Below are 18,871 nucleotides of genomic sequence, written 5' to 3'. Positions count from 1 at the left end.
TTTTAGGTCTACCTCAGCCTGGTTTTCACCATGAAGGAAACTGTGAGGACTTGCCTCAACTAAGACATCCTTGGGCTTTGGACAGTTGAGTGTAAAAACAGACACTTCTTTCTGCAAGAGTTTCCTTAGGTTCATTAAGTTGCTGCTGATCCACTGCTAACAACCCGTAACATTAACCTAGTCAACAGGTTACATTACATCTGCATTAACAGCTTCTTAGTAATTCTCTCTGTGAATGATTATTTGAGTTTTTCCTCCACTGATTGCCAAGTAATAATCTTCTCAAGCTGTGCTGGTTTTGCCATAAAAAGATGGTTGGAATAAAGCTCTAAGTTTCCAAAGAGCTAGCATGGAAGTCATTTTTTCAGAGAAACTGTGAAAACTAAGAATGGACAAGTCAGTGCAGCAGAGTCCTAAGCTACCAGCTTGTAAAGTTATCTTTGAAAAACTTCCTTCACCTCCCCCCCTCCCAGACCACATGCCAAAGTTTTGGTTTTAACACACAGTCTTGGTAATGTAATACTCTCATATATACCAGTACACAGTCACAAAAAACAGAGACCACGTTATTAGCATAGTTTTAGTAAATGGGTTAATAATTATCATCTGATATGAAAATCGATAAACAAATGAGTAACTCTAAACATTAACTGTTATTTATTATGTAGTATAGATCAACTTACAAGCTTTCCTCAAAGACTTTCACCTTTTCACAGCCCTCTGGTGGTTCCCGTTTGAACATGTAGCTGTTGTTGGGTTTTGGTGAGGTAGCATATTTAGGCAAGGGAGAATTATTCCCATTCTCTGCAGGAACAGAGCAACTGATTATTTAAATACATCACACTATAAAAATCACTATACAAGCTACAATCACAATACAAAAACATCCCTTAAATTGAATAAAATCATTTTGTTATCAATGTTATAAAATTAAGAAAAATTTTCATTCATTTCCAAATCTTCATTTGCAAATAAGCTTTCTTGTGTCAATCCCTTTCCTCCTTCCCATTTCCTTACATCATATGCAGATAACTCAAACTGTTTATTCCTGGGCATTTTCAGTTTGTAACTGCTGACCTGAGTCTATAGCCCTGTACTGTCATTGTCTAGCCAAAAGCATTGAACAGAGTCATATGCCTTAAAAAACAAAAAGAAAAAACAAACAGAGCAACAGAAACATATTCTGTTTCTATCTCAGAAGGCTTCTACTAAAAATAAATAATCAAACTTTTAGAGATCCATGTATGGAAAGTTGGATAGTGCTCATTTTATCATCATCAAAATAATCTGACAGAACCACCAGGACTAATCTATTCTGCTGTTCCACTCATCACTGTACATTCTTGCATCCCTAGCTTGGTTAAAGTACTTGAAGAATATATTATATAAAGAAAAACTTTTTTGGGAAGCATAGTGCTCAGATATCTATCCAGAATCAATTATGGAAGACTAGATGCGTGCACAGTATTTAAAGCAATCTGGAACAATTAGATCATTTACAAAGAACTAGTCCAACTACTTCTCCACGCTTGTGGGAAATTGTTACTAAGCATTCACCTACACGGAGATGAGTTAAAGTTTAGCACTGTTGAACATTTTAAGTTGCACAGTACCTTTGTCTCTGGAATCTACAAGATCTTCTGTTGAACAAGGACTTTCCTCACTGCTCTCATTACAGATGGTAAGAAATGAGGTTGGAGATACTGACTGGGAACGGCTGCTGTTGTTACTACCCCTCTCTGCTCCACCAGGTGTTTGGGTATCAATGCTGCGAGTACTACTGCTACGCTGAATCAATGGAGGAGGTGCACGGTGCCCATCTGGAATATCTTGAGGCTGTTAAAAATAAGGGGCATTAAATGGCTGCTCTCATCTGGCTAGCTATTTTGTTAAATCCACAGTGTTAAAAGTTTTTTTTCCTGTTTCACTGAACTGAAAATTTTGTTCGTTAGCTAAGACTCCAACTAAGGATAAAACAACTCCAGTTTTGAAACTAAGCACAATAATTTTCAAGACTTCACAGAATCAAAGAAATCCTGAGGCTAGATGGGACTTCTTTAAACTATCTAGTCCAAATGTCCTGTTCAAGCAGAGTCAGCTAGAACAGGCTGCTCAGGATTGTGTCCAGTCAGATTTTGAGTCTCCACAGACATTAACTCCACAACCTGTACTGGGCAACCTGTTCCAGTTTTGAGCATCCTCATGCCAAAAAAAACTATTATTTTCTTGTGTTCAAATTAAATGTCATGCATTTTAATTTGTGCCCATTGCCTCTTGTCCTGTTAGTGGGAACTACTGAGAAGAGTTTTGTTCCCTCTTCCCCATCTTTTATTTATACACATTTATACAGCTTCCAAATTTTCTCCAGGCTTAACAGTCTCAGTTCCCTCAATCTCTCTTCATACAAAATATTGTTCTAGTCCCTTAACTGCATTCATAGCCCTTATTTCTGGTACTTTATTTTATTATTAACTTTATCTGTAAAAACAAAACAAACAAACAAAAAAAACAACAAACAGAACCTAAAAATAAAATATTACTAAGTTGTTTCAGTTGGGATGGAGACACTCCTTTAGTGCTGGCAAAGGGAAGAGAAAGTTACTACAGAAGCTCTAAAAACAGACCTCTTATCTGTTTATCTCATTAGTTGAAGTTTCTTATTTTACTGGAAACAACCACATGACAGCCATCACAAAAGAAAAATGTTCAGAATCAAACTTTAATTCTTCTTTTTGCTTTCTATGAGACTTTTTAAATATATTTATTAGTAAAGCAAAAATCCAGGCAATTTTAAAATTAAAAAATGGTGCAAAATAAAGGTTATAACTTCGAAGTAACAATAACGATAGAGAGCGATCTTGGTGGCAGATACATACAACCAGCTGTTCTTCTTTGTCTCCAGTCTCCTTAATTATTATCTCAATTTCTTGATTTAGTCCTTCTACACTGTTCCGGAATCGTGATCCTGTTGATTTGGTGATAGGTATCACAGGAACAAGAGCACTCTTCGGGATTGGAGCCTGAACAGCAAGACAGAGTAACACAGATTTACTGAAGACACCTACTGCTACTTGGAAGTGAACCTTTGTACAGAACAAATCTACTCCGTTGTACCAAGGACTTAAAACAAAACTACAGTGACGGTATTAAAATGCATAACTTAAATGAAGACACAGACATCCTAATTTTTGTTCTCATTTCTAGCTGAAAAAGCTTTCAACTGTCTAGTCTCAGAACTTCTTTTAATATGGTCTGCCTTCAGCTCTACGTTGCTTTGCAAGTGAAAATCAAGCAGTGAACACTGACATGTAAATTATTTTGACACCTTTAAAAGATATTTCCGTCCCTTTTGATGTGAGCTGTAACATAATTTCACTTCCCCCTCTGGATCTATTACTTGTAATTTCATTAAAATTGTGTTTTAATCAAAGTCTGCTGTCACATACAGTACCAAGACAAATGCAGGAGGAAAAATTATTCTCAAATGCAAGACTTCACTGAACAAGAAATGAAAACCTGAAATAGCCACTTAGTTTCCCCTTTATTTCAGATCAGTCAGTCCTCAGAGAGAAATTACATTCCTAGATTTCTCAAAACATTGATCAAACAGAGCATACTGTAGAGTAGAGTACAGAGAGTACTGCAGCCTACTAATGAAAAACTACTGTAATTTTGTTTTTAAACATGAATTACTTTACTGGGTTTATCTACCTTACATGCAGAATTGTGGAACACCATCTCAATGTGTTACATACAGCAATATCAAATATTTCAATAACAAAGATATTGAATGAGCAGTTGTAAACATACATATTACAAAGCAACCAAAATGGAGTTCTGTGCAATTCAATACATTTGAAAGTACTTTGGCTTTTACAGTACAAAGTTTAGGAGCTTTATGATGCTAGCAGAGACTTATTACAATGTAAGCTTTTTTCTTTTTTTTTTTTCTGCAAGACTGATCTACAAGTTTGGTAGAAGTACAAATATTTTGGAAATTACATTTAACCTTCCCAACTTCTCACTAAATATAAGAAACACTGGCAGAGTCTTGTTGTTCTCTGGCTCCAAATGAAAGGATCATCTGTTATTTTTAGATAATTACTGCATTTAGTTCTTAAGGTACTCACTGCAGTAGTCATAAAGGCTTCCCACCATGCTCCAACACACATCGCATATGAGCACCTAAAACTATGCCATTGTTAAGCTCTTTAACAAACAGAATTCACTTGTACCATGAGTTACTACCTTCCTGATTATTTACTGGAAGACTTATACAAGTCTTGATTCATCCCCCAAGAATGCTTTCTGATACAACTGTAACTCAGAACAGATTGAATGATGTTCAAGATAAAGCATTTGACCAGATTCCCATCTGGTTTTCAAAGCCTTCTCCCTCCCCCTCCCTCTAAGCAACACACACCAAACCATTGTGACATGACAAAAAGCACATAAAATTTGTATGGCTAGAAGACAATGACTACTTCAGAAAAATGAGTGCAAACAACAGAGTTCTAAACGCAGATATGTTCCACAATGCAGAAATTCTCACACTGATAGATCCCTAAGATGGGAAATGTTTACTGATTGTATTGGCTTTCCTTTAAACATTAGGATATCTATAAAAAGGAACTTGCATAAGGGCTGTAAAAACTTATTCTCAGGAAATTCTCATGACTCATAGTTAATGCCAACAAAATCTCTACATCATTAGAGTAGCCAAACTTGGAAAGACTTTGAAAAGCCTTGCCCAAAAAGAAAACAGAAACCATTGGATATGAGCACAAAAAATTCCCAACCATACTAATAGCGTTCCAAACAAAGTCTTGGATCAACTGTCAGGTGAACTAATACAGGTTAATATATATTCATAATGCAGGTAAATCAGCACAAGTTGAGACACTAATAAATACTGATTGTGCAACCGTTTATTTCATTTGGATGTTCCTATGAGAAATTGATGTCAACAAGTAGAAAGCCGAATGTCTTTATCACTTAATTGCGATCATGTACCACAGAAAATCTTAAAGCCATAGCACTATATGAAGATTTCAACATAAAAAACACTACTTGTCCAAAAATACCTTATTACAGTTTGATACACCATGTCTTACTTGCAAAAGAAATAATATTCTGTACATAACAAAGGTGACTTGCTGACCTGAATGGTGGAAGCAGAAGGAGGCATTGTTACAGGACTGGAACAACCAGCCTCAGAACAGGAACCTATATTGTAGAAACACTGCCTTCAACAAGTGTCTGCATAGAGCTAGCCTGTGACATACAGCTAGAGAATGTTTTTGACTATTCATCAGCAGATTTTGGAATGCACAAAACAAAACAAGGTGCTAAATACAGGATAATAACTACAGCGCTCACACATTAATATTCTGCCCAGGAGTCTTGGTGCAGAAGAGTTCTGAAACATACAGAGACAGCATGAGCCCAGGAAATACCAAATATGGGTGACAAATCCAAACTGTTCATACATGTTTCAGAAAAACGATCTAAACTCTTCCAATTTTTTCAGAACTTCAAATAAAATCCAAGGGTTTTAAGTATACTTCTATATATTAACATCAAACTACACTGTGTTTGAATGCATCACATTCCACTTAAGAATGTAACATTCTAGCTTTGTAAGATGCTAAGGCTGAAATAAACAGAAAATCCACTGCAAACTAGGTGCAACTGATCTCAGTATTAATGGCCAGTTAAGATCAACCTATTGGTAAGACTATAAGGAAACACACTTCCCAGAAATGTGAAAGAAGGGAGCTTATCATCAAGTAACAGCATAACTTCAGCCAAGAACACTGAGAAAATCGCATTATTTTGAAAGATCTAATCAATTTATTCTTCTATCTAGCATCTCCAATGTCTGTATTACTTTAACACTGAGAATAAAGGACGACCCCACTGATTTGGCTCTTTTTTTCCTTTTTTTTTAAATAGATTTGCTATCATGTAATAAATTGAAAATCCAGCATCCTCAGAAGCATACTGAGATCATCTGAGGAGGATGCAACTGTTCTGCAAACACCACTTCTTGTAAAAAGAGACAATATGAAAAACTGTTGGCATTAAGGAAAAAGAACAACTACATACCACAAAAAAAACCACAAAACCCATTCATTTTTGGAGGAAAAAAAAAAAAAGCTAGTAAATTCTTGTTTGCCTCTAATTATTTCCTAATTGTGAGTAGAGGGATAGCAATAGCTAACAAGCTCATTCCATAAAAACAGTATGGTTTTCTTAAAAACACTGTTAAAACTCAAGAAATTGTGGGAAAACTTAAATGATTATTAATAGGGAAAAGAGATGAAATAGACTGACTACAACTACTACTTTTAGTTTTAACTTGGAGAGTTATTTCCAACAGGACACAGAGTTCACGCAGTCTCTGAAGAGACTACCAAAGAAACTTCCCTCTAGTACTGTTTCTCTTTCATATCAGGAATTCCATTAGTTGAGCTCAGAAATCTTCACATGACCCTAAAGAGTCAACAACTGCAACTCTCCTTCAAGTTGGAAATGTAAAATCTAAATATTTTAATAACTAATAACTAACTTCAAGTGCTTCTATGTAATCCTTTCCACAAAAGCTAAAGGAAACAACCTGCTGACAGAAATTCCAGTTTAGCAGTTCCCTAGAAAAGAACCAGAAAGCCGACAAATTTCAGCCTTCAAGCCTGCCATTACAAATCTTTCACTCTGACTTATAAAGTATCTCTAAATGCCATTAATGCAACCCTTAGCTCACCCTTTCTGAAGCCTTCTGTAAATTCAACCCTTTGCAAGTGGCTCATGACACTGGCACAAAATTTACCAAAGGAAACAATGGTTTGCTCTTCAACACAATGCTGGAAAAGCTGCAATGTCTCAGTTTGTATTTTATAGTCTATTTCACAAGGCCAGAAACTAATTATCCATTTTTTAAAATGGATATCCATTATAATATCCAAATATTTTATTTACATACTTTAAATTTTGGTAGAATTCAAAAAGCCTCTCCATGCAGAAGATAAAATGTTATGAACACTGTCATTATGATGCCAAAATTTCGTGTATAGATATTTTTTTTTTGTATTTTTTTCAAAGTAAAATCACTGTTCATTTTTAATATTAAAACAACATAAAATACACTTATATTAAAGTGATAATAGCTTAGTATAATCTGAAGTTTTCTACCAAGAAAATCCGTCAGATAACATGTTAATTCTACCCTGCAGTGAAATGCCTACAGAAATGTCTCTTGGTTTTCATTTTGTTACTGTTGTTAAAATGTTTCAGTCCTCTAAACAAGTATAAAACAAGTATCCAAAGAAATTTCACAGATTTTGATAAAATACCTACATCAAGTATTGTGACCACCCAGTATTCTGTATGATATACACACACATACAACACATAAGCATATAGAACATATGCATATGTATGCTGTATGCACATCCACACTCTGAAGCCTCTCACCAATTATCATGAAGTACCTCAGAAACTCCTACATAGGAATTGGCTCATTTCTTTATCTTCTTTCATCATTTTGTAGTGTTCTGGCTTGAGTCACTGTAATCCCTAAGTTTAGCAACATGTTCTAATGCATCCATACTTAAGCAAACTGGATCTAAATGTAGGAATTTGTACTACACAGCTTGTTTCAAATTCAAACTGTTCTCCTTTCTAATTTACAGGCTAACAGTTTGCTACATCAAAGAGGAGGAGAGAAGCTTTTGTATGGAAATTTGAAGTGCTTGAAGAACCAATTTTTTAAATGATGTCAAAAATATAACTCTAGTAAAAAGAAATCCTCAATAAAATATTTCCTAGTAGCACAGAATTTGACCTAATAACAAACTGAATTCAAGGTGCACTAGTGTTGAAAATTCATGACTCTATAGTAAGTGAAATACAGCAGAAATAATTTAAGATCTCAGAAATAAAGCATTATTGATTTTTATACAAACTAGGAATTGAGAACAGCACTAGAAATTCAAAAACACTATTCTTCTTTCTTATTTCCAGTATTGGAGCATCACAAGTTCTCTCAGGTACCCAACTACTAATCACAAAAGAACCTGGACCCTCAAGAATGCATGTGTTGTTCTCCCTTCTCATTTCATCCTTTATTAGAACGGGTGAGTACCTGTACTTACACAGATGTTGCAACAGTTTCCTTCCTAGACCTAAATTATTTCTGGAAGGATGGAAGGACAGAAGGGAAACAGTCAACAAATTACTGTATTTATTAAAAACAAAACAAAACACAACGAAAAAAAAAACACAAAAAAAACAACCAAACAACACTGACTGCATTTTAGGAGCCATTGGGAACATTAAGTTCAAATAGAAGCTTCAAAGCTGAAGTATTTCCTAAATTTACAACATTAATAGTTCCACACTGACTTGCAAGACAATTATGAAATACTTGCTCTTTTTGTAACTGTAAAAAAAAAAAAAAGTTGCATCTTAAATAAACATTAAGGAGATATCAGCATGGAAAAATTAATCAAACTCTATTGATTTTTTTCTTTAAATTTACTCAAGCAAAACAGACTGCAAATAATGATTTGTGTGTATAAGGGCAGGCATTTTCTCCCTCTCCTTTCCACCTCTTGCCTTCCCACTCAGCTGGAAACATTACCTCCCTGTGAACGTGATCTCAATAGCAGCCTCAACATAAAACTACAACTGCATACCAAACATGTGGCATGGTGCAATCATCTCAATTTTTAAAATGATTACTACTTTAAGTTTCAAAGCATAATGAACCTGCAGAGAGTAAGTCTTATAAAGGCTGAATACATCCATTAGGAGCACAGACACTTAATAAAGTACATTTTAAAAGTTTTACAGTCGCTTGTCAGGCCAGTTCTCTAAACCTGTTCATTACAGGATTAAACAAGTGCTACAGTCGAGACAAAACGTCATCAGCATTAACTACAACTTTCAGCCAATAAAATTTTACTGCCAATTTGCTCCATGCTGTATTTATTCCACATGGAAATTCATAATTGTTACAGCAACTCTTAATTAAAAAAATAAAAAATATATCCTTGGTTTCAGATTAAACTTACCTGTCCATTCTTTTTTGGAGGCTGCAGAGTGCAGTGTTCTTTAAGGAAAGATCTAACTATCTGAAATTTACAGACTGAGTCCAGAGCTAGTCAGATAACAAAAAGATCTGGACTCTTTCTGCTTCATGCATTCAGAGGAAGCGGATCTACTTAATAGAATTCAACTATAGCTACAACATATATAAAGCACATGGTATTTCTAAGTTCGCTTTATCTAAAATAGCAGTATCTACCCAATATATACAGAGCACAGACTTACCTGACTATGGTTAATGGCTGCATGGTTACCATGAAAAGGAGAATGTCTTTCTTTATCCCGATGGTGCCTGCTGCTGTGTTTGCTTCTCTGCAACTGTTGACGCAATTTTGCAATCTAATTAAGAAAAAAATCACATTAGATTTCACCAGATACTTCCACTACAGTTTCATTAGTTTATTCTAATACCTAGCTAAGATTCTTTACTATCACAACTTTCATAATTACTGGCAGCACAAAATTAGACTCAAGTTCTTAACAAAATTAACATGTTATTTACCATTTCAACTCAATCCCAGAAAATATCTCTGGAGATTTAATGAAAGCACTTGAAATACATAAAGCAGTTACGCCACTGCTGGATTCCTTCCTCTGACAAAGAATAGTATCTGAAAATAATACTCTTCCTGTCTTCAGCTTAAACGTTTTAATGGTTCAACATTTCTATAAAAAAATCGGAATCACAAGAATAGATAAATTTCACTTTCTATCAAGCCCAAGGATTACACAATAAAGCAGTACAAGTCACACTTTCCTGAAAATTCATGTTAACACTGTATGCCAGCAACAAGTTTATTCAAATGTATCTCAAATAATAGCACTCCTGACCTCCTTGAGTTGTTCTGTGCTGCCCCATGATGCTGAACGTTTGTGAGAGCTTCTCTTCTTTTCCAAATATTCTTCAGCCCAGGCACTTTCAGTCTGCAGCAAAAGATTACCAGATTATTTTTGCATGCTTATATACATAATTTCTATTTTCTGAAAGAATACACATAGAATAATTATGAGAGAGAGCAGTATTAAGATCTGCTAGATTTCAAGCTGTGAGTAAAAAGCTGTCACTGACTAGGAGCCTTTCTGATAAATAAAATAAGAACATGTGGAGTAAAACTATCTATTTATAAGCTTTCAGACCTACTCCCAGTGCAGGAATATATGCTAGTTCCCTTCCTACTTGACTGAAAATTGATAAGATGGTATTAACAGCCGGATGTACCACAAGCTGCTATAATGCTCTGAAGAACCAGTAACAACCAGTGCAACATGTGGGTGTTATTTCCTACACAGATGCTGACCTTGTTATTTCTGATGCATCACCAAGATTAGTTTAAAAGTCAGGAAAGCCTGCACCAGCACACCTTCAAAACCATTTTCAAGCTCAGAAGATCGAGAAAAAGGCAGGCAGCTTTTCTGAGCACCAGCAGAGCTACTGCAAAGAAGGGAATTCACTAATGCCTCAAAAAGCTTCAGGTTCATAGCTGTCTCAGGTCAAACAGAAACCAACCAACATAATACCAAGCTAGTTTCACTAAATCAACAAAGCTATCTACATTTCATAAAGATGCACATACAGCAGAGAAAAGCCTTAACATCATCTGCAACAGTTGTTTTTATGTTTGAGATGAACAGCTTGCAAGCTAACCTTACTTACCTCATCTATTCTCAGAACAAAAACTTGCAAGGGCTTTGAAGATGTAGAACTAATCCCTATTTTGCAGGGAAAATGGAGGGCTAACTCCAAACATACAGGTTACAATAACCAATCAACTTCAGTTATGGTATAAGTGTCACGTACATGAAATTTCCACAATCAGTAATTTTTCATCTTTACCATTCCAACTCAAAAACTAACCAGGATGAATCTGAATAATGAAGTTAGTGCAGTTGCTTGGAAATTCCTACTTCATAGCAAAGTTAGAAACCACGGTTTTCAGAAATCCCTCATATTCACCACAAGATCATCCTTTCAGTCTTTTACATTCCATAAACGCTTTCAAACTTCAGAAACTAAGATTAAAAGAGAATGACTGATAAATTTGATTTATGAACTCACCATGCTAGCAACAGTCCCCACGTAGCCAATTCCCAAACCTAAATCTGGACTGTCATCCTATCCTCTAGCTCCTGCAACAATTAGTTTTGGCCAACTCAGTGTAACTATGACTCTGGTCTACAGGAATCTCACTAACATTCTAATCAGTCTTTGCGTTTAGTTTATATTGGATACTTTGCCTTAAGATTCAACACACTTCACATGTTAATGCCTGACTCATTTTACAGGGCTAAAGGTCTCTTTCCTGCTCATCCTCAAAACCTGGTTAGAAATATTTTTAGAGCAAAAATAAGAAATTGAAATTAATATGTTAGTCAGTAACATTCTACATGTACATAATTCAGTCTGGTTTTTATAGATTGGTTCCACCAAAAGAAGTTGAAAACTGTACGTGCTGCTATATAGACAGCCCCGACTTCATCTCTTCTACGTTTTGCCAGCTATGACCTACAGGTATCTAGAGAGGTCTTCAAGTCCGAAGTATGTTGCTAATTGCTGCCTCCTCCCAGTCTACCTCCTGAATGACTCTACTTTCAATGCCATAAACCTGCAGAATCAAGATCCCTCACTTACTCAAGTTGAAAATCTTTTACATTAGTCAATCCAATTCATACTTCCTGAAGTTTTGCAATCTAAACACATTAATCTTACTCAGTGACCACAGTGCTGAAAGGCAGTTCCACCAGCAGCACAGCCATATTGCACACATAGAAATAAGCTTTAGCTATCAGTTTTTCACAGATGTGACATTCTTCTTTGGATCAGAACATGAAGGTATTTGCAGTCATTCCATTCACACACAATCTGAAATACAAGAGTTTTGAAGTAAGTGTTGTATTTTGAACAGTAATTTCCAAACACTTGTAAATGGGTATAGAATTGGGTGCATGTATCCTGCAACACACCACCTCTGTTATCAAAACTCAGACTGTGATGCTAGTCACAATTCAGTAAGTCACACCTAGAAAAGCCACATCAGACACACTGACCCTAAGAAGTAGGTGAAATGAGGGACACATCAGACTTCCTGAAACTAGCTACTGGACCCAAGATATGTTGTGACACTTCATCCTGTATGGGGCTGCTGAATCATGGCCTGAACCTTCGATTGATCACCTGAGGCGAGCAATGATTCAGCCACGGGAGCACAGGTGAAGGCAATTCACCTGTGCTGCAGGAAGAGGTGGAGCCTGGCTCCACCTCTCCTCGACCCATTTAAGAGCTGACTGCCAGTGGGGAAGGATCTCTCTCTGGAGATCCACTCCATCAGGAGTTCATCTTGTGAGCCCAGGACAGGGTGAGTGACTTTCTCTCGTTTCCTCCAACATAAATTATATTAGCCAAGCTCCTGGATATACATACACACACACACACACACACACACACACACTATCTGTATATCCATTGATTAAACACATCCCAACATCACACCTTCAGAGACACTAAATACCACCACTGGAGAGCCAATGCTACCTTGGAAAAATAACAATTGTAAATCATGTTTGAAAATTGGACCTAACTTAAATGTTTGCTTGCAAGTGCACTAGGAAAGACTGAGAAGCAAAAAACCTCGGTGTCACACCAACAAAAGGTTTGGACATACAGATGTACACCTGTATCCCAAAATTTTCTCCTCATTTGCTTTATTTTCAAGAAGAAATGCAAACAAATTGTTATTTCCTTCAACAGTATACTAGTATCAATCACCATTAAATATAATCATTGCAAGGAAATACACAATGCCCGTCCCACAAATCTTTACTTGCTTTTATATATAAAAACTCAGTTACTATTTCATTTAGATGTAGCAGAATTAGAAGGAAAGGAAAAAAAAAGTATCTAATCTAGCTGAAAAAAATACATAAGTAAAAAACCAACCACAACTCAAATTAAAATGAAACTAAGCAAAAAGAAATGAACTGAATATTGCAAACACCCTGGCAGTAGCATAGAAATAACTATTTTGAAAAAAAGTGTTATCCTAATAAATCAAGTGTGAAAATAAATAGTTAAGACACCACGCAGGTTTGGTTCTGCTGTTTGGTGGTGTCTTTTAACAGCTAGGCACAAATTGCAATTTCTTATATATATCATACGCCTTCCTTTATCCTCTTCCTCTTACTATGATTTGCTTACCCTTTTGGGCCAGTGTTCCAATCATTTTTCCTGTTCATTTTCACCACAAAGAAAAACTGTTTTTCAGCTCTCCCTTTTTCACCAGTTTCTATTTCCACCTTATCCACGTAGACTTACTCCTCTACAAACCACCTTCCTTTACTACTGAGCTAGTTTTTTGGGTTGTACAGACTTTAGTTTTTTGCACTAAATGTCGAGAAAGCCATACAGTAACAACCAACACTGTAGACATCTGCTCAACATCCAGTATGTTTGAGTACACAGCACACAAATCTATTACAGCTATTTTTCTGTTATTGTTACCAAACACAAGGCAGGCTCAGTCTCAAGAATGTCCCAGATGTTGCCAGTTTATCTTCCAACTATCATTGTTTTATACTCTTCGGAACTGGTGGAGACCCATTGTTGAAACCATGCTCTAGGATTAGGGATTAAAAACTTGAGATACTCGGCTCTTTCTTTCACTCTAAGATTGGGAAATGCACTGCCCAAATGCATCCAGAGAACAAGGGAAGAAATGCCAATATCTGATGGAAATGCATTTATATATTTTTGAAAAGTGACTTGAATCACTTTTGTATGGATTAAGAATCAATATAAAGCAATAGCTCCCTACAAGGGGAATGATAAGCATCAAACCCTTGTAATGCAGCTTCACTTAACTGCTGTTTCTCTTTACAGATTCTACAGGTACAAACCATTAAAAACTTGTGTATGATTTGCCAAAAAGTTTTAGCAGCTTCAGAGAATTTCACATCAGTGTTTTGATGCTTTGCAGTTCAGTTAAACTTGAGCATCGGTTGCGCTTCTGTGAAGCAGCTTCTCAATGCACGTGCTTCTGTACTATGTGTATACATTCCAGGTGAACATTAAAGGACTTTTGCAATCACAGGATCAACTGTCTATCAAGGAAAAGGCTACAGTAACTTCTATGAAGGCACTAGAGAAGCCTTTTTAGTAAGTTTGGAGACAGACATACATATAAAGAGTCATTTTAAGTTCCTTTGTGTAAGTTAAGACACAGAAATATTTAACACCAGAGCATTCCAGTGTCTTGCACACAGACAGAACAATGAGAAAACAGATAATACAATCATATACTGGCTTGAGTTGGAAGGGACCTCAAAAATCATACAGTTCCAACCCCCTACTGTGGGCAGCATCGCCACCCACTCGATCGGGCACCAGACCAGGCTGCCCAGGATCTCTTCCAACCTGGCCTTGAACACTTCTAGGGATGTGGCATCTTCAGCTTCTACGGGCAGCATGTTCCAGAACTTCGCCACCCTTTCAGTGAAAAATATCCCAGACAAATAATCTAAATCTCCTCTCTTCTAGTTCAAAACCATTCCCCCTTGTCCTATCACTATCTACCCACATAAAAAATTGATTTCCTTCCTGCTTATAAGCTGCATTTAAGTGCTGGAAAACTGCTATCAGGTCTTCCTTGTACCTTCTCCAAGCTAAACAAGCCCAACTCCCTCAGCAGATGTGCAATGCACAAATGCCTCTCTGAGATAATTAAGTGAAACTCATAAAATGTACCACAGTTCATGGTCTTAGAGAATGCAAATAACTCAAATACATCATTGCAAAGGTACAATTTCTGCAACTTGAAAGCAAACAGGAGCTTGTGAGCAAGAAAGCCAAAGTGAATGTTCAGAAGGGAATAACCTTCTTACATCTAAACACTATCCTTATACTTAAATACGCTGACGTAAAATAAATCTGACCAACCTGTGTGGCTTTGTCTCTCATACATGGAACAGCTTGTCCATGATTATCACGAGGCCACTGTCCAGCAAGGTAGGGAGCAGCAAGTGTATCCAATGAGGAAGTCCGGCGAATAATACTGGAAGGGCTTGATGAAGGTGGCCTTGATTTGTCTGCTAGAGTAATAACATTTGATTAGAAAGCAAGAAAAAAAGCTTAATTCTTTTAATTGCCTACAGTAAGTCATATAAAACTAGATACTACTATATACTATAGCACTACTAGAACTACGATGTTATTCAAGATACAAAGCACAATTTTAGTGGAAGAATTGTTCATTTTTCCAAGTTCTGATCAGTTATAACATGCAGTGAAGTGTTTTTCCCTTACGTCACAAACACTGCATCAGTACTCAAGCAACACCAGTTATTCCCTCAGAGGTACAACAGCCACTAAGTGACGAAGGCTTAGATTAAAAATGGCTAGGCTCCTCACATCTACCAACAACTAACCAAGAAAATTTGTGCCAAAGTTCTTCAATTTAATGCTTCAAATTAATGCATTAATTCCTTCCCCTGCACCTACGTCAATTCAAGGGATGTTGTAGCTGAAGTGTTTTATTCACTGCCCAACATATGATACACAGCAGATTTGCAAAGAGTTCTATCTAACCCTCAGTTACATAAGTCAGCTTTGAGAAAGTAATGATTTACACTTTACAAGGTAAATCAACGCATTTCCTCCCTTTACATGCTGCTTGATAACTACATGCATATTTGCCTGGCACTAGACCTTCTGCAACTCTTAAGTTTTTGATGTTTACACTGATATCACTTCTCAGAACAATTTAGACACTAACACGAGCCTTCACTGAAAGAGATTAAAAATAACAAAGATAGGAAGCAAAATGAGACATAGGAATATGGCTAAAAGAAATTTGCATCCACCAACAATATTTTAAAGTTGCAGTTAGAAGACTGTAAGCTAGTAAGTGTCAACTGCACACAGAAAGGTCCCTCAAAATTAAGAGGTGACATTTACTATATTAAAGAAAATTACAGATAGGAAAGACATAGGCCTTAGATATACATATATTCTCATACGCTATTTGTTCTAGATGTAAAATTAAAAGTCAGAAATCAAAATGATCTAAGCTTACACTCTTTACTACCCACAGAATTATACCTGAAGCTATAGAGAATACAGAGGCCTTAGATGAGTGCTTAAAACACAGCAAACAGTATATAGAGACCAGAAGAAAGCTTTAGAAGGGCTCTGGAAAAGCTCAGTCATACATCCTCTTCCTGACTATGTCTCTGGACAAGTTCCATACTAAAAGCAGAAATACCATGGCAATTTGTACTCTACATAAATTCATCCATGTGCAAAAGAAGCTGTGCCCGATTACTGTCAGAATGCTAGTCATAAGATAAAACCACTACCATTAAAAGTCCAGAATTCAATTTCTGTGCCTTTTCAATGTATTAAAGATACACACAGACTAATAAAACCTGTTAGTTACAGAGGTTCAGAGATGTGGACAACATTCCCAGAATGCCAGTCTTTTAAATATAAGTCTACCGACATTCTGTATTAATTATCCTCATACAAACACTGCATTAGAAATATACATTAAAACCATGAAGCACTATAATTATCCCCATTAACATAAAGCAGTTTGGGAACCTCATCTGTTTTATTATTTCTAATTGCACCAACAAAGACCAAACTCTGTGTACTGAGCTGAGTGCTGATCTGCTCTCAGGGAGTAGCAACAAAGCTCAGTTTTCAAGTTACCACGCACTTGAAGATTCCTGTATCAAAGCAAGTCTCTACTACTACCATTCAGCACGCCAGAGCATCTCTTTCTATCAGAAGATTTCAAAATGATTCCTTTTGTCTGCACCATGGGAGAATGTGCCATGCTAATACAACACGTAAGCCCTTACAAATTATGTTTGCTTCCCACGTTATGTCAAACACATTATTTCTCTGAGAAAAACCTGCCATAGTGGCCTTACTTATTTTTCTTCTGAATCATCATTCTTCCTCTTCAAGAAGCTTCTCTCATTTTTACCAAGGGGAAATAGAAAGGATGTGAGAAAAAATAATCAGGAAGCGCATGTAGTCACTCACATCATCTGCAAGGCAACTGCATCAGGCAGCTTCACAATTGAAGAAGCAGAAGCTGTTACTGACTCCCCTCCCCCACCAAAATGGTGAGGATGGGGCAAACGGCGGGGACGAAAGCTGCTTGTTATTTAAGTTCAAGGGAAGCAGCATATTTCAAGCTACAAAACCTATAAATATCATCAATGAAAGGAAAAAGTCTTTCCTTCAATGAATTTGGAGTCAGAAGACTGCCTTAATTTAAATAGTAAAGGATAATGGCACACATGTTTACTTCCTTTCCACTCTCACAACAGGTCTGGATACAAATTGCCACAGACTACAACTCCACGCTGTTTCAAAACACTTCAATGGAAACACACGCAGCGCCTTCATTGCGTTTTCCTCTACAATACTCCAAGTGCTCAGCTGCTATTTTCCCTTGATGTGACCTACATAACAAGAGATCTGCCTCCATAGAGATAACAGTTACAACAGCTGTAGCTGATGAAAAACAATGAAGATGTTTCATCGAACATACAGTTCTTAAATATTAGATCTGTTCTAATTGCCCTGATTGCCTCTTTAAACTAATATTTGTGGAAAGCATCAACTCTCCTACCCGTCCCCTACTGCCCTAAATAAACCCGCTTAGAATCAAAGTCCTTCTGCAAGCTGGTTTCCAACAAAGCAAAACAAGAGAACGAGATATAAATAGGACACACACAACACAAATCAACAAAGTCCACAACGTGGGAAAATACCCACTGCATCTTTGTGAATCACTGCAGCATTACTGAGAGACAGCAAACCACCTATCCATACATCTAACACACGCATGAAGTGAGGCACCTCGGAAGGCCATTTAAGCTAAGGCAACATGAGAATGAGAGAGCAAAATTGAACAGGTAGAGATGTGTAGCAATAACCAAGTGAAAGGTAGGAAAGGTAACACTGCTTGGGGTGGGGTCTTCTTAACATGTGAGTCCCACAACTACAGTCACGTTGGTTTCCTTTCTCAGTCGTAAGACTGCACACCTTCGAACTGGAGACCTCACAAAGGAATAATGCTGCAGAGAGAAACTTGTTTATGTTGCACTGCAAGCATTCATCAGGCTCAAATGGCACTGAGACACACAGCACAACCATATGTTTTCTCTCTGGAAGGCAGTCTTGGCTGTTACCTTCCCTTAGATGTAGAAGAACTACTCATTCATTTGCTTCTAGCAACTCAAAACGATGCCTGGGTAGGAGAATGACTCAATGCTGTTGTACAAAATTAAATCTCTGGGAAAAGTATACAAAACCAAGACTCAGAAAGCCCAAGATGCTCACGTTACTTAACACCAGTGCATGAAAACACTTCTAATTTAAACACGCTCCCTGGCAGTGCTGGCCACAAGAAATCTAAATTATGATGTTGCAAAAAGGAGTTCACTTTCTGTACACATATCATTTGTTAAACAGCTTATGCAAGCAAAGCAGTCATCTGATGATACACAAAGCCTTTTGTACTCTCTTAACCTACAGTCACGTCTTCTTTAAGTACTGCAACATTTGGTAATTAATGTTGATAGGTCTGCAGCTATTATTTTGCTTTTCACTAAGTTTTAAAAATAAAGAAATTCTACAGTGACATTTAGGTGTGATGGAGTTCCATGTCCTCTCCCTCCAGCCAGGACAAGTTCACATCCAAGCTCTGTGACTTCCTGATATTCCATTCTAACAGTCTCTTTCACTTCCTTTCAC

The 18,871-nt window shown here is 36.8% G+C and overlaps 1 protein-coding gene across 2 annotated transcripts in view; it reads right to left on the bottom strand.

Annotated features, from left to right (window-relative positions):
* The window catches only part of FAM117B (family with sequence similarity 117 member B), a 29,336-nt gene that overhangs the window by 7,627 nt on the left and 2,838 nt on the right, over positions 1 to 18,871 (bottom strand). The window contains exons 2-7 of one of the 2 annotated variants that reach the window (XM_085228052.1): positions 15,038 to 15,189; positions 9,940 to 10,032; positions 9,334 to 9,447; positions 2,877 to 3,020; positions 1,614 to 1,836; positions 684 to 804 (exon numbers count right to left, since the gene is read on the bottom strand). In XM_085228052.1, the coding sequence (XP_085084178.1) occupies positions 684 to 804; positions 1,614 to 1,836; positions 2,877 to 3,020; positions 9,334 to 9,447; positions 9,940 to 10,032; positions 15,038 to 15,189 (847 nt within the window). The remainder of the gene's footprint in view (positions 1 to 683; positions 805 to 1,613; positions 1,837 to 2,876; positions 3,021 to 9,333; positions 9,448 to 9,939; positions 10,033 to 15,037; positions 15,190 to 18,871) is intronic. The other variant, XM_085228053.1, reaches the window with a different exon arrangement.

The sequence above is a fragment of the Meleagris gallopavo genome, chromosome 7 (genome assembly GCF_905368555.1).
Source record: "Meleagris gallopavo chromosome 7, MGAL_WU_HG_1.1, whole genome shotgun sequence".
Taxonomy (NCBI): Eukaryota; Metazoa; Chordata; class Aves; order Galliformes; family Phasianidae; genus Meleagris; species Meleagris gallopavo.
The sequence above is the reverse complement of the archived record's forward strand: the minus strand, read 5'-3'. Positions and strand labels throughout refer to the sequence as shown.